This window comes from Muntiacus reevesi, chromosome 2 (genome assembly GCF_963930625.1).
Source record: "Muntiacus reevesi chromosome 2, mMunRee1.1, whole genome shotgun sequence".
NCBI classification, from domain to species: domain Eukaryota; kingdom Metazoa; phylum Chordata; class Mammalia; order Artiodactyla; family Cervidae; genus Muntiacus; species Muntiacus reevesi.
This window is the reverse complement of record NC_089250.1, coordinates 218,700,253-218,724,558: the sequence shown is the minus strand read 5'-3', so window position 1 is coordinate 218,724,558 and position 24,306 is coordinate 218,700,253. Positions and strand designations below refer to the sequence as shown.

Genomic DNA, 24,306 nt, shown 5'->3' with positions numbered 1-24,306 from the left:
CCATCTTGGAAATTACACAGCAGAGGAAATGTATGCTTATCTGATTTGACTTAGCAATCAATAGAATTACAGTGAACATGGGCAGAAGAAAAAAGACTGGAAGTAATCCAAAATATTAACAGTGTTACCCATCTCTGGAATGTGGATTTTCAGTTTATTTTTTCCTGTGTTTTTGGCTAATTTAGGAATTTCTTATAATAAGCACACATTTCTTTTACCACAGAGAAGGGGTTTTGGTGGCTGGGTTTTTAAAGCACCATTTATGATATTGCCATGTCAAGGAGGCATATATAGGCTTGATCCACAGATCTAGGACTGATCCTATTTGATTACATGGGGACTCCCACAAAAATATTTTGGGTGGGAGGGATTTCTGTGCTCAGGAAAGCCATTGGATTTTGGCCAACCTAGTCCATTAGGCAAACAGCACCAAGTTTCATGCCAGGATGATGACTACTATTTGTCCCAAGAATATTTTATATTTGTTAGATTTTTCATAAGTGTCCATGATTCCCCAAAATACAAGACATTCATTCATGCTAAATGCAAAAACTGACCAACCAAACAAAAGAACACAAGCCTACATCTTTTACAGTATTTTCTAAGGGCTTCTTGGCTGCCTGAAGTCAAGCTCATGACATCCGGACCAAGGAAGATTTCCTAATGAAATGTCTCTTGAAACCTAGACCACATTTCTTCATTTCTTCCTCACGGGTAGCTTCCATGACTGACTTCCCAAATATCCAAAACCACTCCTGTCCTGAAAAATTTTCTAGGTACTCCCTCCTCCTAGCCCATCTCCCCTGAACCATCGCAGCCAGTTCACACTTCAGTATTTGAGGAGTTCTTGTTTTGTGTGATCAAGGAATGCTTTCAAATACTAGAACTTTGGCAGATCAGTTAATAAAAAGACTCAAACACTAGATCAGGCAATTCATGAATAATTACAGTGCCCAGGGTGAAGCTAACAATGTCTGGAAGGGGATCCAAGCACCCAGGCTTGGCACACAAATTGTTTCAGCTCTGAGTCATTGTCTGCTCTGACCTTGGTCTCATATACCCGCAAGTGAGGATGTAATTAATGCTGCAACAATGTACACGCTCTCTTGTAGTTAAGGCAAATCATACATACCCATCAAAATTTGGTGACCTACTGGGAAGGGTTCATGGCATTCATGGCACAAGAGGCATATTGACACACGTGGTTTAAGAACCACTACAAAATTTAAAGTATATCTTATATTCATAGCACTTCATACTCTAGGACAATGACTTTTAGGATCCTCTTTTAAAACAAACAAACCTGGGGGGTAAGAATCCCTTAAGAAAAGATTAGATCTGGCTACCCAAATCTGCCAGAATTAAAAGGAAGAGACTATCTGCTGGGGGAAACATCATCCTTACCTCCTCCAGGGCCCACAGAGAGTCCACCACGGGCTTGATCTTCTTCTGATTGTAGAGTGCGATGAGCTTGTCCACCACTCCCCGAATGAGGCCAGCACGGCCCTGTTTGAAGAGCAGGTTTAGAAGGGAAAACCCAGCGATGACTTTGTTCTCTTCGTATAGCTTGATGGGGTTCACCTTCTCGACTTGCCACCACTGGAAAGAGAGCAGGTGTGGGTGACAAGGAGTCAGTGCTGGGCAGGCTGGGGGGATTCCAGTGGGCCGGGAGGTACCTCTGGCTGGTGTATTTTTGTAAGTGCCTCCTAGGCTCGGCGCTGCCATGAATGCAAAGCGATGCTTCTAAGATGCCCAGGATCTAGGTTGCGGGGAGCCCTTTACGAAGACAGCCCCTAGGCCACATGTGACCAGAATGCTGAGTCACACAGTTGGAATTGTGATCTGGAGCTGGATCCCGCCTGACAATCTGCTCCCAGTCACTCTCCAGGCTTCATTTTCCTCAGTGATGGACTGTGGCAGGATACTGCCTCTGAGGTTTCTTGGGAGAATTTAGCCTAAAGCACTTGGCTTAGTGGATGCTGATGGTGCTGGTGATGGGCTGGTGAAGGGAGCAGGGGGCAGAGAAGTCCAAGCAAGATGGGGGTGGGGTGGGGTGGGGTGCCTGTGAAAGCAGCTTTCCTTACGGGGGACGGCAGCAGGGCTGGGGAGGTGGGTTGGAAAACACAAGATAAAGAAGAGAAGAGAAGCGTAACAGAGGAAGAAGGAACAGCATGGCGGAGTGATGAGGCCAGAGGGTTGGGACTAAATTGGCAGCTCTCAGCTAGGGGCAGTTTTACCCTCCCCCCTCCCAAAGGGCGTTTGGTAAATGTTTGGGGATGTTTTTTTGTTGTGATAACTCAAGGCAGGGAATGAACTGGCATCTACTGGGTAGAAGCCAGTGTGTGTGTGCTCACTCGGATCTAACTCTTTACTACCCCTTGGACTATAGCCTGCCAGCCTCCTCTGTCCATGAAATTTTCTAGCAAGAATGCTGGAGTGGGTTCCTGGAGTATTTCCTACTCCAGGAATCTTCCCAACCCAGGGGTAAAACCCATCTCTTGCATCTCCTGCATTGGCAGGTGGACTCTTTACCACTGCACCACCTGGGAATTGGGAAAAAGCCAGGGATGTTGCTAAATATCCTGCAATACACAGGGCAAGTCCTTGAGACAAAATCATCCATCCCCAAATGTCACTAGCACTAAGGTCCTAAGTGGGGAACCCACACCTGACAAGTACAGCTGCCTTATTTCCTGTCTCTCGTCTTCCACTTTAGGCATGAAAAATAAGTGAAAGTGAAAGTCGCTCAGTCGTGTCCAACTCTTTGCAGCCCCATGGACTATACAGTCCATGGAATTCTCCAGGCCAGAATACTGGAGTGGGTAGCCTTTCCCTTCTCCAGGGGATCTTCTCAACCCAGGGTTTGAACCCAGGTCTCCTGCATTGCAGGTGGATTCTTTACCAGCTGAGCTATCAGGGAAGCCATAAGTAAGAAAAAATAAGTAGATAACCCATAACAAAACACAGAAATGGTTATCCAACTGCTTTGTTCTGACTTAATTATGTCCCCTTTGGTGCTGGTTAGACTTTAGAAATTTGAAGTTCTAGTTTCCGGAGGACTCTAAGAGATTAAAATGGTTACTAGTTTAATACAGAAGGCAAAGTGCCATGTGATGGACACTTAGGAACATTTATAATTTAACGTTTTTGTTATGGTTTGTTTCCTTTACATCCTGCCCCCTTCCAGGATTGAGGAAGCTCAAAAAAGTAAAATACCTTGGCTTTTTTTTTAAAGTGGGGACATGACAAGGTTGGAAAATAAGTCTAAGAAAGACAGGTTGTCAACAGGGATAAGGTTCACGCACAACATTTTCACCAAAATACAGCCCCCAGGGGCCCAGGGCCGGCTCTAGAAGAGACATGTATTTGGCCTGGCTGCTTGCCGCAGAAGCAGAGGTGGAGAAATGATTAATAACTTGATTCATGGTGTATGCACACTGCTTCCAGCAGTGTTTGTGAAACGAAAGCTCACTGAGTCTGTAATGCTGCCCAGTCGTGGTTAAGTGAGTTCCAGAGTCCAATGCCTGGTTTTGAATCCCAGTTCTGTCACGGACTAGGTGTGCAACTGTAAGCAGATTGCTTAACCTGTCTGTGTTCAGTTTCCCTACCACACTTCGCAGGGTCGTCATGGGGAATAAGTGTGTTAATACATACAAATGACTTAGCTCAGCATCTGTAGTATGTGGTCTATAAGTATGAAATCTTTTTATCATCAGAAGCTGGAGAGATATTTTGGATTGAGTGAATAAGAGTTTGGGATCTGGAGTCAGACTGCTCTTGAAATGTTGACTTCAATTGTTATTATCATTACCCTTATGATCTAAAAACAAATGCCATGTGAACACAAACTCTGTAAGAATTTTAAGTGGGAACATCATTAAGATAGCTGCGTGAGAAATTCCTGTATGATTCCGACTGTGCCTTCGATTTCTAAGCTTTTCTCCAATGTACAGAAGAAAATGCCTTTCTAGAGCCTTCCATAGCAAAGCCATCAGTCCACTCCCTCAGCATGCCCTACCTTCAGTTTGCTTTTAACCGACCTACTAATACTGAACCCAGCCTCTGAAAGGGAATGGACTTTGTTCTTGACCTCCAACTATAAACTCTTCTGGTAATCAGGAGCCTTGTTCTGGGCAGGAGAATCTTACCCTCCATCCTGGCGCCTTCATTGAACCTGGGCACACTGCAATTATTTCATTAGCACTGTGTGTTGTGATTGTGCATGTAGGGGAGAAAGGGAAAACACTTCTTACAATTGTATGTAATTTGGGAGCAATTTGGTTCCCCACAGCAGGCCGTCAGCATCACATTAATTACAGCCACAGCAATGAAACAGCTGCCAGGGACACAAAGCCTGTCTTCAGGGGACATGATCCAGACAGCATCCTTCATTAGGCTCCATTCTTGCTCCCCTGTTTATCCTGTAGCTGCATAATCCTTGACCTGAACTTTGAAGTTCAAACGCAAGCAGAGGCCCTTTCATTCCACTCTCAGGGCAGGGAGTATTGATCATTCCGGAATCAGAGGGTGTTTGGGGATAAAGCCTTTGGCAATCAGAGTTGGCACTTTGAGGGCATCTGGATACCTCTACAGCGTCACGCTGAGAGTAAATTCTAAACCCCTTGCCCCGGCTTTGTCTGACCACCATATTCATAATGCCTCCACCCCATCCTGCTCTTCTCTGTTGCAACACCCTATCATCCCTTTCAGAGATGTTCTGAAAAGCATCTTATTAATATGTGTTATTTATTTCAGCTTGTCTCCCTCCCTCCCAAGGACATCAAATGCACCAGCCTCATTCACTGCGGTACCCAGTGCTTGGCACAGCGCCACAAACAGTAGGCGCTCAGAAGATGCTCACAGAGCGAGTGAGTCCCTTAACACCTCACTGGCTGCTGGGGAGGGTAGAGGAGAGAGGACAAAGGCAAGCTCTGATGAGACAAAGCGACTCCTTGTTGTAGGTGTGGGGGTAAAAATGCAGGTTCGAGTCCAGATTAGTTTAATTCTAGCAACTGTAGCTCTAGGTGGGAATGCAGACCTGAGTAGGTTCGTGATGCAGTGAATGTACCAGGAATGCAGCTTCTCAACTGCAGACACAGTTACCACTGTATTCAGGACATGAGCATGTAAGTTAGTGGTTCAAACACTTGCCCCTATAAAAAAAATTGCCCCAGAAGCTTGTGAAAATTTGAGGTCCCATTGTATCTCCAAGTCAGTAGAATTAGGATAAGGAGAAATGTCAGGCAGCTCTGGAGACCCGGTTCGAAAGTAGCCAAACTGAAAGACTGGTCTCTCCATGGACCAAACAGAATTCACTAATGCTAGGTTTATTTTTGACCAATGATTAAGAACACCAACAATCTCTGTTGAAACCAAAATAAAGCTTTCTGGAGTTTCTCTGACTCTCTCACCTCTCTGCTTCATTTGAACAAAAGTGCCCCAAGTCACAGTTCTGACCATGTGTAACGAGCAGGGTGGCAACACAGGCTGTCTTGCAAATGAACGATGCAGATGAAAGACAAGATTTCCATGTCCTTAGAAGAGCTTACAGCATGCCAGGCAGCACCCCACCCTCGTACGTTAGACGTGCATGGACACTTACTGATTTTGCAAAGCTGAAGAAGCTCTTGGTCTCTCCAGTCACCATGTTGGATGAACCTGCAAAAGGAAGACTCCCAAGTCAAGCTCAGGAAAATCAATCTCTTGATTCACATGGAAGAATGGCAGTTTTTGGCCCTGAACTGTCAAGAGCTTGAAAAGAAATTTAATTCAGCCTTGGAAAAATGAGGGAAATGGAGGGGGTGGGTAGTGTCAAGTTGACAATTTTAACTAAGTATCATTGGATCAAAGAGGAAGTAACATTTCTCAAGGTGACCATTTTCATCACTTGGGAAAATTGGTCCTGTGGCAAAATGTGATTTAAGCCAACATTCTAACAAAGTGATGGGCTGCCAAAATGTCTTGCTGGTTCCATTCTTGGAGACTGAGAAATGAACTCATTTGTGAGCTTCCTTTATGGTTTTAATTTGATTACTCGGTGAGTGAGAGGCTTGGGGAGATGACATTGACTGGGCGTTTAAGTGGTGGGGAGAGGTGGGGCTGGGCTAGAATTTAAATGGATGAAAATATAGGGTACAGAGCAACAGATGAGGGTGAAAACAGGCTCAGAAATCAAGGAAATGGTGTGAGTCATATGTTAGCTCCAAAGAGGTCTGGGCAGAAAGGGGAAAACCATTTGAGACCAAAGGTGTAGGTAACCAAGCTTTGCTAGTGAACTAGTGATATTCAGAGGGAAGACAGGGAGCTGAGTTAGGGAAGATTCCCTAAGATGCTCGTGCAAAAAGAAAAGACCCCTTTCTGGGTTCTGGGTTGGGTGGAGTGTGAGAGATTCTATACAATACTGGTGCCTTTTCAACAACTTCTCTGCTTTGCCCCCACAGGGACTAAGATCTTCTCAGAGAATCATTAAATGAAAAAACAATGTCTATCTTAAACTCACTTTTTTGGCATTGGTGAACTTGCTTCTTCTTTCATGGCATGGCTTTTATGAGATACAAACATCACAGCACTAGGCTTTCATTACTTAGTAGTCAATTAATTGCTATAATGAATTAGATACTTGTGATACTTGTGATATGATCAAGTTGTATTATACCAGAATCACATTGTAAAAGTAAGGCAAAAAAACAGAACTAGTACATGAGCAATGATGCATAAAGTGTTCATCTGCATTTGACTCACATGTCAGTCATAGCCAATATCTGTATGTTGTACATTGACATTCATAGCTTCTCTTATCAATAGTAATAATTTTTAAATTATGCATCCACCTCCAAAAACTTTCACTATTAATACATGGCCACTATAGATAATGCCAGAATACTCCAGCAATGAAAGCTTTTTCCTGCTGTTTCTGTCACAATGATCTGATGATGACAAGATGATGCATGACCACTTATATCTTTCACGTATCTCTTTTATAAACTTCTCAGCTAATAGTACAGAACTGAGTATTTTTTCCCTGAGTTATACAGAAGTAAGGCTTAATTTTCTACTCTATTGCCATGGAACAGAGTGCCAAAAATCTCACACACTGGAGAAGCCCAAGATCATATGGCTTTGGAATGTGACATCTGGCTTCAGATATGTTTTTTTCTTTATGGAGACTAGTGTTTAAATTGCTTTCTATGCCTGTAACAAAGAGGAGAAGAAGGGGAAGGAGGAGGAGGTGGTGTTGGAGGAGGAAGACAAGGAGGCAAGGAAGAAGAAGAGGGAGGAAAGAGAAAGAGGAGGCTCCAGGGTCTCACTTTGCTGGAGGAAATCACTCCAAGATGTCCTTCATAAATCCCCCAGACCCAAGAGCATATAAGTGAATGTACAGGCAGGCATGGACTCCGTCCCTTCAGAGCTTCTGTCTTGATTGGGACATACAGAGTAGTTTAGAGGAAGGAAATTCTGTACTTTGCAATTTCATCTTCAGTAATGAAGATCTCCCCATTTATCCCCAGCACCCCCACCACTGCCTGCATCCTATCCACTCCTCTCCATCCGCCTGTGGGTCCTTTATTGCTTCCTTTTTGGAACTCCCTATGAAGCTGTTAGTGTTTCCCTCCTGTGCCACCTACTGTGGCCGGATTTCATCTCATCACTGCCTTGGCTTGGCCTTGCTTTATTTCTTCTAGAATGAGACATGCTCATAGGATAATAGTGCAGTAGGCACTTTTATAATCGAAAATAATGAACAGCGATAGCAATATTATAGAAAACATGAAAAAACTGAGACCGCCCCCATCTTATCCTGCCAACATTTCAGCACAGCTCATCTTTCTGAGCCTTTGTAAGCACCCGTGCGGTGCTCCCTGCCCCCCCCCCACTTCTGTTGAGCACTCACCATATAAGATGTAGGTCCCCAGTGGTTTGAGAAGGCTGAGGCCTTTCCCGGTGTTGTCCCCACAGAGGCAATCCAAAACAATGTCCACTCCTTCAGCAGAGATTCTAAATGGCAAGACGACAAAGTGAAATATTATAAGCTGTCAGGGAACAAACTGTCAGGCCCTCTCCCCTCCCATGTCATACTGTTGACTCTCAGGAACACAGAGAGCTCTGAGAGCATCAAGACATACAGCAGAAGCCTGGAGGCAGAGGTATCCTCCTGAGTCTACCTCAAAGAATTGCACAAAGCTGGAGGATGCTAAGAACCCAGCTGGTGGTGCCAGCATGGAAAGTCACAGTCTGTCTAGCCACCTCAGTCAACGTCTCTGAGCCTCAGCTTTCTTCTTTGGAAAGTGAACCCAGCATGTCTTTTTGTGCTAGGAGTGAAGTGAGATGACAAATGTGATGCTTGGCCCATTGCTCACCACAAAACAGTCACTTTGTAAGTCAATCAACAACTCATATTTGTGGAGCTTGGGTCATGTGACCGACTCTGTCCAAGGTGCTGAAGACAGAGTGCTACAACCAAACAAGCTCTCTGTCTTCATGGGGCTTCCAGTTTCGCAAGGTTTGGCCTTTTCCTTCTCCACCTCCCTCCTCAGTGAATCTATAAAGGCACACTAATGTAACTTGCAAACTTCTGTTTGTCCAATCTCCAGGTTCAATGTATAAATCCACTCTCAGAGGAAGAGGGTTAAATAGAGGGGATCTTCCTACAGTGATGGAGGGTTCCAGCAAAGAGGGAATCCACATACATCCTCTATTAGGAAGATTCCTTCATCTGTTTATTTATTTAACACTTAGTAATTCACTTACTCATGCACTTAATAAACATGTACGGGCCTTCCTGGGTTAAAAGAGATTATGCAGGAGGGGCTGTAGGACTGGAACTCTCTGGGGACGTGTAGGGAAAATATTCCTGCCCACAGTGTTACCTGTTGTGGCTGGACCCTGCTCTGGTCAGACAAGAAAGGCATTTCCTCAGATTTGTCAGTTTGCAGGTGTTATCTTGTCTCAGCACATCACTCAATTTTTCTACCCCCACTCCCATCCCTCAGTGAAGTTCAGGCACTAGCTAATGTCACCAGCTAATGTCCACAGTATCACCAGCTAGGAAATTACACATGCACCTACTGGGTTCAGACGAGAAGTTGATCTTCTCATGCCCCCAAGAGCTGAGTCTTAACAAGAGTGTGCCCTTTAAAAGTCCTTGGGTCTTATCCAAAACCCAGCCCATTATAGAGGCTCTTCCAAAGTGATCAGCTTTGTTTTCTACCCAATAGAGGGCTTATCTCATAGGTGTGTCTGTTCAAGTTCCATCTGTAAATTAGCTGAGCATTGAACAATTGATGCTTTTGAACTGTGGTGTTGGAGAGGACTCTTGAGAGTCCCTTGGACTGCAAGGAGATCCAACCAGTCCATCCTAAAGGAAATCAGTCCTGAATATTCATTGGAAGGACTGATGTTGAAGCTGAAACTCCAATACTTTGGCAACCTGATTCGAAGAGCTGACTCATTTGAAAAGACCCCAATGTTGGGAAAGATTGAGGGCAAGAGAAGAGGATGACAGAGGATAAGATGATTGGATGGCATCACTGACTCGATGGACATGAGTTTGAGTAAACTCTGGGAGTTGGTGATGGACAGGGAGGCCTGGTGTGCTGCAGTCCACGGGGTCCCAGAGAGTCAGACACGACTAAGTGACTGAACTGAACTGAGAGAATTAGGCCAGTGGATCTCAAACCTGAGTGGGCCCAAGGATTTGCATTTCTAAGAAGTTCCCAGCTGCTGCTGCCGCTGCTGCTGATTTCAGATGCACACTGTGAAAGCCCCTGGTTTAAGGTCAAGGCAGCACTGTTTAATTAGTAATTGATTTGCTCATTGAATATTGAGCACTGGTACCGCCCTAGGCAGGGGGGATGTCATGGTGAACCCAAACAGATTTGATTTCTCCCCCTTTTTTTGGAGCTTACTTTAGGCAGATATAAATCAATCATTATACAAATAAAAATTAAATTGAAATCGAATGGGGTCCAGTGCCACAAAGGTGCCATGAGACCATTTACACTGAGGGTCTGCCCGATCAAGGCTGCCAGAGAACACATCCTTGGGGAAGTGATGACTGGCAGGTGGAGGAGATATGTGGGTGAAGAGAGGTGGTAACAGGGTCCCAGGCAGAGGGGACAGCATGTAGACAGGGTGCTCAGGGCTGGTGCACTGGGATGACCCTGAGGGATGGGATGGGGAGGGAGGTGAGGGCGGTGTTCAGGATGGGATGACACATGTACACTCATGGCTGATTCATATCAGTTCAGTCACTCAGTCGTGTCCAACTCTTTGTGACCCCACAAATCGCAGCACGCCAGGCCTCCCTGTCCATCACCAACTCCCGGAGTTTACTCAAACTCATGCCCATCGAGTCGGTGATGCCATCCAGCCATCTCATCCTGTCGTCCCCTTCTCCTCCTGCCCCCAATCCCTCCCAGCATCAGGGTCTTTTCTATTGAGTCAACTCTTTGCATGAGGTGGCCAAAGTACTGGAGTTTCAGCTTCAGCATCAGTCCTTCCAATGAACACCCAGGACTGATCTCCCCTAGGATGGACTGGTTGGATCTCCTTGCAGTCCAAGGGACTCTAAAGAGTCTTCTCCAACACCACAGTTCAAAAGCATCAATTCTTTGGTGCTCAGCTTTCTTCACAGTCCAACTCTCACATCCACACATGACTACTGGAAAAACCATAGTCTTGACTAGACAGACCTTTGTCGGCAAAGTAATGTCTCTGCTTTTTAATATGCTATCTAGGTTGGTCATGACTTTCCATCCAAGGAGTAAGTGTCTTTTAATTTCATGACTGCAATCACCATCTGCAGTGATTTTGCAGCCCAAAAAAATAAAGTCTGACACTGTTTCCACTGTTTCCCTTGATTCATATCAATGTACGGCAAAAACCACTACAATATTATAAAGTAATTAGCTTCCAATTAAAATAAATAAATTCATTTTTAAAATCTTTTAAAAAATTAACTCTCCATAATGATCAAAATTGATTGCTTCACGTGAAAAAAAAATGCTCAATGTTGCTAATTATTAGAGAAATGCAAATCAAAACTACAATGAGGTATCACTTCACAGCAGTCAGAATGGTCATCATTAAAACGTCTACAAACAATAAACTCCAGAGAGGGTGTGGAAAAAAAGGGAGCCCTCCTACACTTTTGGTGGCAATGTAAATTGGTGCAGCCACTGTGGAAAAACAATATGGAGGTTTCTTAAAAAACTAAAAATAGAACTACCATATGATCCAGTAATCCCACTCCTGAGCATGTATCTGGAAAAAACACAATTCAAAAGATACGTGCATCCCAATGTTCACTGCAGCACTATTTACAACAGCCAAGACATGGAAGCAAAATGTAAATGTCCACTGACAGGAATGGACAAAGAGGATGCAGTGTACACAAACAGACACACAATGCAATACTGCGCAGCCATGGAAAAGCATGCAGTGATGCCATCTGCAGCAACGTGGACGGGCCTAGAGAGTATCATGCCAACTGAGGTAAATCAGAAAGAGAAAGACAAACACCATATGATGTCACTTATATGTGGAATTTTAAAAAATGGTACAAATGAATTTATTCACAAAACAGAAACAGACTCACAGACTTATAAAACAGACTGTGGCTATCAAAGGGGAAAGGTTGGAGGAGGGATAATGGAGGAGATTGGGATTAAAAAAAAATAACAAACTGTAGTAAGGACATTTCATTTCACCAAACTTTCATTTCCATCTATGTATTTTTAAAATATGAGGGTGTGTGAGTTTATATAAACATGCAGAAGTATATGTGCATGAAACAAGTGTGTATGTAAATAAGTACTGAGTCTGAACCACTATAAGATGAATTTTTCATGGTGTGTAGTAATAGAAAAAAGGGGTTACAAACTTTCCTTGGTAAATGTTCTTTTCTTCTGGTTTGCACACTAATTGAAATAAAGCGATTTAGAATGTTAGAAAATAAAAAAATGGGAGGGAGCCTGGGGCAGGCTGGAGGGGCGGCGGGAGGCGGAGCACAGACGCTGTGAGGCCGGCTGAGCCTGCCCTGCTGGGGAGCTGCACACCTTCCTTCCTCACGTCCACCGGTCAGTTTTGCGCCCTCCCGTGGAAGTGAGAGCCTGCCCTGCCTCTCCTAGCCAGCCCTCCCGGACCAAGTCCTCCCCGTGAACTTCACTTCCCTGAGGCCCTTCCCTCGGCCTGCAGGATGCCACCCAGGGGCAGGAGTGGCCTCCCTGACACAGGCTGTGGACACCTTCTGGGGCATCCCTGCTGGCCCTGCCTGTCCTCTGCTCCCCACTTCCTGTCCGGGGCTCCTCACACCCACGTTCTGCTCATGGGCCCACAACCTCCCCTCTGCCCATCCCAGTTCCTTGCACTGGCTGCCTGGCCTCGGCCTGTGGCTCTAGCCTCTGGTCTGTGGTTCTGCAGAAATGCAGGGCATGCCCACAGAAACACGTGGCCATATGCTCTGCCCACTTCCCCATCCTCACCTCTGACTCACCACCCTAGACACCCTGACTTTCTAGCTATTCCTAAAGCCCCAAGTTCAAGGGCACCTACTGTGTGCCAGGCATAGCACAAGTCTCATCTCACGAGGCCTCGTGCCAATCCCAAGACTCAGAGCCATTTGATGGATGAGGAAACAGGCTCAGTGGGGAATAGGAGGGACTTGGTTTGAGCCGGACGCCAAGTGAGAGTCCCAGAGATGGAGTAGTTTTGTAGGGTGGATTGTGGCCAAGCTGGGGGTGACTACCACTGCCACTTATAGTTCCGTGGAGGCTGAGCAGAGAGTCAGGCAAGACAGGGTTTGCCTGTGCACAAAGCTCGAAATAAGCCACAAATTCGCTGCACGTTGCTGACATCACATCCTTTTGAAGGTCACTGGTGAAGTGGGGCTGAAGGGATGGGAGGAGATGGATTCTGAGGATGAGAAGCTGGGTAGAGGCTGGTGCCATTCCTGGGGGCCCTGAGGGTAAGAACACTCCACTGACTCAATTTGGTTGTAGAAGTCAAACCTGCGAGCAGACATTGCTCCTTTCAGGGCCAGCAATGTTCCTTCAGGTGAGAGCTGCAAAATGGAAAAGCGCTCCATCCCCTGTTTAGTCATTAGAAGCCCAGTCAGTGGATCAGACTGAACTGAACACTGGGTCTAGTTAAAATGCTCAGGCCCCGCAAGTAGGGACCTCCCTGGTGGCTCAAATGGTAAAGAATCTGCCGCAATGCAGGAGACCCAGGTTCGACTCCTGGGTCAGGAAGATCCCCTGGAGAAGGAAATGGCAACCCACTCCAGCATTCTTGCCTGGAGAATCCCATGGACAGAGGAGCCTGGCAGCCTGCAGTCCATGGGGTCACAAAGCGTCGGATATGACTGAACAACGAACACTTTCACTGCCTTTCCACAAGGAGGCTTGGGTCAGGTCCTCCCTTGCTCATCCTTCCATTGACAAGCACCTTAGCAGCATCTTTTAATGGAACAATCATGACTCTCACAAGCAGAGCTACACAGCCCGTCAGAGGCACAGAGACCATCCTCATTTCTGAGCCGCCCCCAGGGCCCCAGTTTCTTGAGTGGCCACCTTGCCTGCATAATCACATAAACACAGAGGGGGCAGAGAGTTAAAGGCAGCAGTTCCTACTTTGCTTTCTCCTGCTGTCATAAATCTCTGCAGACTTAAGAAGCAAACAGAAATAGCCCCAGCTCAGAGATCCTCTGCCAAATTCAGCAGCAAGATATTTGGGGATTGCTGACCCGAGATTTTCCTGTCTGTCTGTCCTTGGTCCCCAACCCCTGGCTCCTTTCCAGAAAGTGCCGCCTCTTTGCTTCTCGCCCACTTGGACCAGCAGGGAATTTCTCCTGAGTGGTGGCCTTTGCCATTGGGTCATTACTGGGCAAGCGGCCCTTTGACTTTGTCAATCAAGAAATCAATTCCCCTTTATCATCGTAACTTCCGTTTCCAGTTGGGCCCTTGGCTCTCCTGCACGTCTTCTCGTTCAGAATCCCCTCGTCTCTGAGAACTCATTCCTGCCATGGTTTAACCACCACCACTGAACTCGTGACAGAGGGATGAGGCGATTTCATCGAGCCCAGCACACAGTAGGCTGCTTAGTAAAGGTTCACTACCGACGCCTCCCACTGGCACTTAGCAAAACCACCTCTAGGAAGGAACCCTTTCTCTATTGTTTTCTCTCTGCTCTCTCCTGCTGGTTAGGCGTTTGTTAATTTCCACTTGGCCTCAGTTTCTTTATCTGTAAGATGTGGCATTTCCATCTTGCTGGATACACATCAAATGGTCTCACTAAGATGCTCTAAAGAGGATAGGACAGATGCACACCTGGCGTGGGATTCACTCCCCGCCCCTCTCTACGGACTAAAATACTTCCCAGTCTTCGAGCTCCCACGTGGGGGCTGGGGGGCCGTCCACCTTGGTGCTCCCTCTGGTCTTTTCTCTCCTCTTTATTTTTAAAGCCCTTACAGTCAGACACACACAATTCAAAGCTTCGAACTCATCCACTTTGTTTCCTCTCCTGAAACAAAGAGCATACTCATCTGTCTCCTCCTGAAAAGAGAAGGGGGGAGTGACATAAAGGCTATGTCTGTATTATAAATATTTTTCCCCCATTCTCTTTAAAATGTCTGGTTCTGGGCTGCAGACATGTTCAAAAGAAGCAGACTGACTGGTTGATAAAAGAATTTCCGTCCCAAGAAATTTTACGCTATTATTTTTCCTAGTTGATTACACACAGCATTGTGTAACAAATAATATCCATGGATCAGAAAAGAAGGAAAAGTCACTCTGCATTCCACTCCTGTTGCATCTTAGTGGGTGGGTCTTTTTCCCTTTCATTTTATGTCCTCACACGCCAAGGATTTATACAAAGCTGTGATCACAGTGTAGCTGGAATTTGGCATACTGCTTTTTTCACTCAATATGCTACTACAGATATTTTTTTCATTTTCTGACAGAGTCTTCATAACTAGTATGTGTTTTTTTAGGGGCTGCATAATACTCAAGTGTGTGGGTGTAGTGTAATCTACCGAGCCATTTCCCTTCTCTTGCTGCTGGGGGCTGGTTCTGAATTTTCGCTATTACAGACGATGCTGTAATTCACCCTGTCGGTCCTGGGCGCCTACAGTGAGGCAGAAACAGCTCTTGGCTCTGCAAACAGGCAACATGGACCTGTGGCTTTTATCTTCTTTTGGATTATTTCCTGAGGGTAGGATTCATGGGACAGAGAGTATAAATATACCTGTGACTTCTCAAGTCATTTTTAGGCTAATCCTAGGACCTCTACTTAAAAACTCAAGGAAGTGTTGGAGGTCATGTTTGCAGGATTGTGGTCGGAGGAGATGACCCTCAGATGCTGTTATCTTTTGCTTTTCTGACATCAGCAGAAATCGTCGATTCCGGGCTAATGGAGCAGGTCAAGTGCAGTGAGGGGATGAGGGGATGGTGCAGCTCCTGGGGCGTGGGGACCACGGAGGCTCCCTGGTATGGACTGGCACCTCGTCAGAAGAGCTGCCATCCCCTGCTTCTCTCCTACCACCTCCCAAATCCTCTGACCACGTCCTCCAGCCGCACTGGTCTCCTTGCAGATTCTGGAACTGACCAAGTCTCTCCCGACCCCGGGCCTTAGCACACGCCATTCCCCTTGGTCAGAAACGCTCTTCCTTTGGCCTAAGTCTCATCCCTCAGTTCTCAGTCCGAATCTCACCCTTTGATGGTGACACGTCTGATTTCCCCATGTGCCTGTGCTGATTTCACTAGCACCTTGCATTTCTCCACCGGAGTGCACACCAAAGTGTAAAGCAATGAACCTTTCAGTATCTTCTGTCCTGTCTTCCCCACTGAGACTCTCCGCTCCATGAAGACAGTGATTCTCACGGTGGTTTCTGCTGGACCTGCTGCCCTAGCAGAGTACCCGGCCCACCATACATAGACACTTGGTACTGACTGAGCTGGTCAGGGCAGGAACAGAGGAGAGGATGCTTGCGAAAATATCGCTTCAGAGGATGAAAGAAAAGAGGACGGGGGATCAGATGACAGCTTGAAAGATGTGAGTTAAAGAAAGGAAGTAACTTCCCTGGTGGCTACTCTCCTACCAAAGCAGGAGACTCGGGTTCAATTCCTGCTCCGGGAAGATCCTAGATGCCACAGAGCAACTAAGCCCATGCCCACAACCACTGTGCCTGAGTGCTGCAACTCCTGAAGCCTGTGCCTCACAACAAGAGAAGCCACCACGAGATGCCCGAGCACCGCAACCAGAGAGGGTCACTCCCACTCGCTGCAGCTAGAGAAAGCCTGCGAACAGCAGCATCGAAGACCCAGCGAGCTAAAAAAATAAAGAAAGAACCACCTGAGGTGTATAAAAACAGGCAAAAGTATATTCTGAAAGTCTTTCAGACTACTATACATAAAATAGATAAGCAACAAGGATTCACTGTATAGCACAGGGAATTCTATTCAATATCCTGTAAAACTATACTGGAAAATATAATCATCTATACTTAATTTTTTTACAAAATGCCTGCGATCTCTGGACATCTGAGAAATGGATGGTGAAGTTCTAATATCTAGCTTTAAAGCTCTCTTTTCACACCTCATGGGAAATACTGGGGCAACCTTAAATAGCATGTAGATCTCCCCATTCAAAATCTAAAAACAAATGGGAGAATTCAGACCATTAGAAGGCTTTCTTTTCCAAGAAACTTCCCAAGTTTCACCTAATCTGCTCCAAATCTATCACTTCAAGCAACCAGATCTCCCGTCTTGCAGCCCTTCAATTTATCATCTTAATCAGGGATGTGGAAAAAAATGGTTTCTTTGTTATGATGCTAGCTGGACAACCTAATCCTGTGTAGCTTACAGTTTTGTGCTGGAGACTGAAAATACATAAACAGTGGCTCTGGGATGTGGCTGAATCCTCCCAGGGGCTGTGGGTGGAGCAGAGCCTGGGAATCAGCCTTGAATGCTGAGAATCAGCAGGGCGGAGACCCACAGATCATCTGCAAGTGTGGCGGCAGCTGGGTGTGCCATCTGATTCCCTGTGATGGCGTGCACATGACCATGATCAATAGCTTCAGGATCACAGGTGGAATACGGATCCAATTATAAACGAAAGTCTCCCCGTGGAAACCGCAACAGCCAGCAGACTGACACCTCTGCCTTCAGGCTCCCGTCTCCTATTCATTCTCCCTGCAGCACCAGTGACTGTTGCAAACCCGTGTCCCATTTGTCCCCACCGTGGTCCTTTGGTGGCTCTCAGTCACACCCAGGTTGGAGTCCACGTTCCCTGGGGCTGTTATGTGAATGAATGAGAAACAAACTTCTCTGTGTTATGGTAGTGTTGCAGCAGTTCTCACAATTCAGCTTGGTGAGTTACTTAACTTCTCAGTTCCTTGGGTTTATCCTCTCCAAAATGGGGATAATAATAAGGCTGTTGAGAGGATTAGATGAGCGAATTACATGTGAAATAGCCCAGAGCTAGTAATATGCATGTTCATCATTATGGCATTGTGACACTGAAAGAGTGTGTGCATGCTCAGCTGCTGAGTCGTGTCTGACTCTGACCCCACGGGCTGTAGCTTGCCAGGCTCCTCTGTCCATGGGATTTCCCAGGCAAGAACACTGGAGTAGGTTGCTGCTTCCTTCTCTGGAGGATCTTCCCAACCTAGGGATCAAGCCGGAGTCTCCTGCGTTGGCAGGCAGGTTCTTTACCACTGAGCTGATGACTATTATTAGCCCTCCTCTAAATGATGCTCCTGTTCTTTAAGAGGGGGCTTCCCTGATGGCTCAGTTGGTAAAGAATCCACCAGCAATGCAGGAGACCCCGGTCTGATTCCTGGGTCAGGAAGATCCCCTGGAGGAGGGATAGGCTACCCACTCTCCAGTATTCTTGGGCTTCCCTGGGGGCTCAGCTGGTGGAGAATCCACCTGCAATGTGGGAGACCTGGGCCTATACAGTCCATGGGGTCTCGAAGAGTCAGACACGACTGAGAGAAATTCTCTAAGAGAGAAGTGCAGGGACCATTCTAGTACCTTTAGAACAAGCATCTTACCGCTTCACGTCCTGCACATAGTCTGCATTTCTGTCCAAGAGGTGGGTCACGGAGTCCTTGATGGCTTCATGCTTGAAAGTAGAAGCCGTTCCAAAGACAGTCACGCTGGGGACAGTGGAGCACAGCTGAGCCACAGCTTGGCCCTAGAAGTGAAATATCACAGACAAGTCACACAGGAGAGCCACCACCCGACAGCTAGTCTTGCTGGGCAAAAAGCAGGATTTCTCAGCCTTGGCGCTATTGACCTTTTTTTGGCTGGATTGGTCTTCATTGCAGGGGGCTGAACTGTGCATTGTGAGGTGTTTAGCAGGGTCCCTGGCCTCCACCTACTCGGTACCAGCAGCAAGCCCCCAGCTGTGACACCCAAAAATATCTCCAGTCAACATCGCTCACTATTAGAGAGATGCAAATCAAAACTACCTCACACTGGTCAAAACAGCCATCATCAAAAAATGCACAAACAATAAATTCTGGAGAGGGTGTGGAGAAAAGGGAACCCTCTTGCACTGTTGGTGGGAATGTAAATTGAAACAGCCACTATGGAGATTCCTTAAAAAAAAGTCTGGGCTGTTTCAAAACCCACTGCAATGTTGTGAAGTGACTGGCCTCCAACTAATAAAAATAAATGAAGAAAAAAAAAAACCCTACATTGAAAAATAGAAAAAAATAAATAAATAAAGTAGTCTTTGAATGACAAAAAAAAAAAAAAAAAAAAAAAACCTAGGAATAAAACTACCATAGGACCCAGCAAGTCCTACTACTGGGCATATACCCTGAGGAAACCAAACTGAAAAAGACACAGATGCCCCACTGTTCATTGCAGCACTATTTACAATAGCTAGGACATGGAAGCATCCTAGATGTCTATCAACAGATGAATGGGTAAAGAAGCTGTGGTGCATATACACAATGAGACATTACTCAGCCATAAGAAGGAACACATTTGAGTCAGTTCCAATGAGGCGGATGAACCTAGAGCCTATTACACAAAGTGAAGTAAGTCAGAAAGAGAAAAACAAGTATTGTATATTAACGCACATATATGGAATCTAGAAAGAGGTACTGATGAACCTCTGTGCGGGGCAGCAGTGGAGATGCAGACAGAGAAAGCAGACTTATGGACACAGGGGTAGGGAGGAAGGAGAAGATGGGACAAGTGGAAACATAGACATTACCGTATGAAAAATAGCCCACAGGAATTTGCCGTATGACTCAGGGAGCTCAAACTGGGGCTCTGTAACAACCTAGAAGGTTGGGATGGGGTGGGAGGTGGGGCGGAGGTTCAGAGGGAGGGGACATGTGTATATCTATGGCTGATTCATGTTGGTGTATGGCAGAAACCAATACTGCGGAGCAATTACCTTGCAGTTAAAGAATAAATGAATTAAAAAAATATCTCCAAACATTTCAAAATGTCCCCTGGGAAACACAGTCTCCCCTGGTTGAGAATCACTGGTACAGAGGAAGGAGAGCCAGCAAAACCCTGGTACCAAGACAGAACAACGATCATTTAACCATCTGGGCTTCAGGTTCTCCATCTATAAATCAGCACTAATATTACCTACACCCCAGGGATCTTGGAGGATGTCCTAGTTTGGATTCCCCAGAAGCAGATCCTGAGGCAAGGATTTTGAGAGCAAGTCCTTTATCTGGAATAGGATCACAGGAAATACCAGGGTATTGTAAGACAGAAATAGAAGGCAGTCAATAAACAAATCAACCCTGAATATTCATTGGAAGGATTGTTGCTGAAGCTTTAATACTTTGGCCACTTGATGCACAGAGTTGACTCACTGGAAAAGACCCTGATGCTGGGAAACATTGGGGGAAGGAGGAGAAGGGGGCAACAGAGGATGAGATTGTTGGATGGCATCACTGACTCAATGGACATGACTTTGAGCAAACTCCGGGAGATGGTGAAGTTCAGGGGAGCCTGGTGTGCTGCTGTCCATGGGGTCACAAAGAGTCCGACATGACTTAGTGGCTGAACAACAAACAACAACAGCCTTTGTCTGGAATAGGACTGCAGGAAACACCAGGATATCAAGACAGAAATAGGAGGCAGTCAATAAAGGGTGTGTTTATCAAGTCAACGTCCACCATGGTAACTGGAACTGGGTCCCTCTGAGGAACTTCATGAGCAAATGTAGATTACACCTGGGATTATCCGAACCAAGTGGTGAGGAAGCTGGAGTATCTGTCCACCAAATTTCCATCTGATATGGGTTCAGGGCTGCTTCTGCAGCAGTAGGCATATCTGGTTTGCCCTTAGAGACCAAACGTGCTTCCACAGCCAGTTAGGAGCCCTGAGTGAGCAAACTGCAGCACGCTGAGTGCTGAGAAGGTATGATGTGCCTGATAGCATCTGCTCCGGGGGCGTGAAATGAGGTGATGTGTAACACAGGTCAGCGCCTGGCACAAAACATGGTACTCAGTCAATGTTAACCATCCATGCCCCATAGTGGCTTATTACACCCAGAGCTGAGCTGTCCAAACATATGAAGAAAAAGCCAGTACGTGAGGTTTAAATATCAAATGGTTCAAGAGAAATCACAAAAGTAGTTAGGAATGGGTAATCTCCCCATGTCCTTTTTCAGTATGGTCAGAAGTTTGAGTCAGTGGGCAAAATACTACAATCGCATGCATTCACAAACCTTCCAGTAAAACCCAATTTGCTAATTAATTTGCATCCTAAAACCAAATGCTATCTTTTCCCAGTGTTCCATCAACCATCTTCATGAGGCAGAAACTATTAAGTAGGGAAATTATTCCACCAAAGGCATCTGTGATATGAATTACCGCCTCTCATTTTATTTACATTTTCATGTTGCTGGACTCAATCAGGCTGGCAGGTCAGTTTGTGGAAATACGATTCTTCCCAACATTTGCAATGAAAGGCAACATTGAGAGCATCAGAAAATGTCAGATTTATAAGCTCATCCAGTTACCCCCTCCTCCTCATTGTTTTACAGAGCAGGGACAGGGGACTCTGAAAGGTTAGGGTGACCCAGTTCTTCTGAGGCAGACCTGAGATGCAAAGCAAGGTCTCTTGACTCCCAGCAACTGCCATTTTCTATTATGCCATGCTGTCTACTTATTTTGACATTTCGAGCTAAGTGGACTTTTAAGTTGCCGTCTAAAATAGACACATTACTGACATGCCCGCCTGGAGGTCAACATTTTAGACCATGGCCATGAACCTGAGACTCTAGATGGGCTGTTGTTCTCTGCTCTAAGACTAGCCTTGGTATTTTGGTTAATTTCTTTAAAAATTTATTTATTTATTTATTTTTGGCTGCGTTGGGTCTTTGTTGCTGCATTTGGGCTTTCTCTAGCTGTGGCTAGCGGGGGCTACCCTCCAGCTGCAGTGTGAGGGCTTCTCATTGGGGCGGCCTCCCTGGGTGCAGAGCCGGGGCTCCCGGGCGTGCAGGATTCAGCAGTCGCACCTGTGGGCGCAGCAGTTTCGGCAGGTGGGCTCCAGAGTGCGGACTCAGTGGCTGTGGCGCACGGGCTCAGTAGCCCCGAGGCCGCTTGGTTTCCCCTTAGCTGCCCCAACCAGCGGCCGAACCCATGTCCCCTGCACTGGCAGGCAGATTCTTAATTACTCAACTACCAGGGAAGTCTGGCTCATTTCTGTATCTCCTCATTTTAGAGAACAAAAAAGGGGTTATCCTTCCTCTGTGTGCGTCCTGAGCTGCTTCAGTCGCATCCGACTGTGTGTGACCCTGTGGGCTATAGCCCATCAGAGTGTAAATGTCAGCAACCAATGTGACGATCCTTGAAAATTCGACAGGTACTGTTGGTACTGCTGGGGTGGGAGCTTAGAGCTGGTGCTCATAGCTGTGTAGTCCCTCCTGCCTTCCGTCCTTAAACAAGTGAGCGAAAGTCACTCAGTCATGTCCGACTCTTTACAACCCCATGGACTATAGCCTGCCAGGCTCCTCTGTCTACGGAATTCTCCAGGCCAGAATAGTGAAGTGGGTAGCCATTCCCTTCTCCAGGGGATCTTCCACAGATCTCCCACACTGCAGGCAGATTCTTTACCATCTGAGCCACCAGGGAAGCCCTTAAGCAAATCTGACATTTATCCACTCAACTCCGTTGCAGATTCCTACTATACGCTACCTCGTCACACTGTGTAATAGATGCTGGAGAGGCAGATTCCTGATACACCTTCATATCTCTAGTCCCACCGAGGCCCACAGTTGTGTACTGAACTACATCTTACCAGCCGTCTTCACCCGGCTCTCCAGAAACCACACATCAGACTCAAGTGATCCAAAACATAACTCATGGCTCTCTCCAAATGAGTTACTCCTTGTATGAGCTTGCGAGGGCTGCCATCACGAAATGCCACAGACTGGGTGGCTTAACCAACAGGACTTCGCTGTTTCACGGTTCTGAGGATGGAGGTCTGAACTCAGAGTGTCAGCTCCTTCCAATGACCGTGAGGGAGGGAGTGGACCCAGGCCTCCCTCCCCGCTTGCAGATGGCCGTCTTCTCCCTGGGTCTCCTCACACTGGTCTTCTCTCTCTGTGCCCGTCTGTGCCCACAGACCCCCTTCTTGTAAGGATAGCAGTCTTGTGGGTTTTACAGCTTACCCTCATGACCCTATTGTAACTCGATGACCTCTGTGAAGATCCTGCCTCCAAACAGGGGCACATTTTGAGGTGCTGGGCTTTAGGATTTTAATTTATGAACTGGATGATGGCAGAGGGACATGATCCAACCCCAAACACTCCTCCCACTGCATTTCCGGCCTCAGTGGATGGAGCGGCACCATTCACGCATTGCTAAAGACAGGAAGCGTGGAGTCGTGCTGAACCCCTCTTCCAGTTGGCACACATGTTGCTTCCACTCACCATCCCTTGTGACCGCCACTTCCTCCCCTGGACTATGACATCACCCCTCTCACCAGCCTGGCTGTTTCCACGTGGACTTTACAGTGTGAAGGGTGATTTTCCTCAAACACACCATTGAACATTTCCTCATGGGTTGCAAGGCTGCCCAACGCCTGTCCCGCCTTCCGGATGAAATGCACACCGTTTACCTGACTGCACAAGGCCAGCCCCCTGGGATCTGACCCAGTCACCTCACTAAGAGACACCCGCCGCCTTGCCAATATCCACTCCCTAGCTACACACACTTGAGCCATCACTGACAGTGGCCCTGACCCCCATCCCAGGTGTTCTGAGAACAAGCCTTCAACCTTCTTTTACTGAGGAAGGAGCTGAGGTTCCCGGGGGTCAGGAGCCTGGGCCAAGGCCACCAGGGTGCGATGTGGCAGAGCTTGACGTGCTGTGTTCACCGGCTGAGGGATCCTGAGTAACCGTTCACTCCTCTGCATTTTATAGCATGTACATCACATGGCATACTATATAAATTCTAAGATTGCTGTAGGGCATAATGCACCCACAGGCTTAGCACAGGGAACACTCAATAAGCATCTGCACTCATTACCACTAGGACTCCTATTGCCATTTTTCTCCATGTTATTATGGTTATACGGGCAGTGGGAGTAGACCCACGATCTACCCTGCAGCCCCACATGCTGTTTGCAACAGTGCTGGTTTCCCCAAATGCTTCCCCTCTCCTGTCATGACCTGGCTGTCCACTCCCTTCTGCAGCTCACAGTACTTGCTCTGAGGCTGCCCGTCTCCCCAGCATCCCAGGCAGAACCTCTGCCCTCTTCCAGGGCCGCCACTGAATGTCCTCCAGGACAGCAGCCACCACTTTCTGTGGCTGCTCGCTGACCCATCCATGCACCTCAAGGGGTCCGAGATGGTGCCTCGTGGGCTCCCTACCCCAGCGCCCAAGGCAGAGCCTGGCACGGAGCAGGTGTTTGGTAAAATGTGTTGAATCGATGCACGAGAAATAACAGGGGTTTGACGTAATGGGGAAGCCCCTTGTCACTTTGCAAATTTCTTTGTTCTTTAGCTTTGCAGAGCGGGAATAAAGCAGAGATTTAACACTCAGCATAACTAGTCTCTGGCCCAAGCAGAAATTTACCATTTCCATTTTAAAGAGAAAGATACATGTGGTAATAAAATGAAGTGACAGAAGTAACTGAGTTACCTACATATTTATATTATTATGTAATATATGTGAGCATTACATATAATATATAATACATAAATATATAATATAATTACAGTCAGCCCTCATGGATACTGATTCTGCATCTGTGGAGGCAACAATCGGTGATTTGAAAATATTCTGGAAAAATAAATTCCAGAAGGTTCCAGAAAATAAAACTT

At 46.5% G+C, this 24,306-nt stretch overlaps 1 protein-coding gene across 1 annotated transcript in view; it reads right to left on the bottom strand.

Moving 5' to 3' along the window:
• Positions 1 to 24,306, bottom strand: part of VAT1L (vesicle amine transport 1 like) — a 172,222-nt gene that overhangs the window by 82,174 nt on the left and 65,742 nt on the right. Inside the window, exons 4-7 of the mRNA XM_065920430.1 lie at positions 18,050 to 18,192; positions 7,892 to 7,995; positions 5,603 to 5,658; positions 1,405 to 1,599 (exon numbers count right to left, since the gene is read on the bottom strand). Coding sequence (XP_065776502.1) covers positions 1,405 to 1,599; positions 5,603 to 5,658; positions 7,892 to 7,995; positions 18,050 to 18,192 — 498 coding nt within the window. The remainder of the gene's footprint in view (positions 1 to 1,404; positions 1,600 to 5,602; positions 5,659 to 7,891; positions 7,996 to 18,049; positions 18,193 to 24,306) is intronic.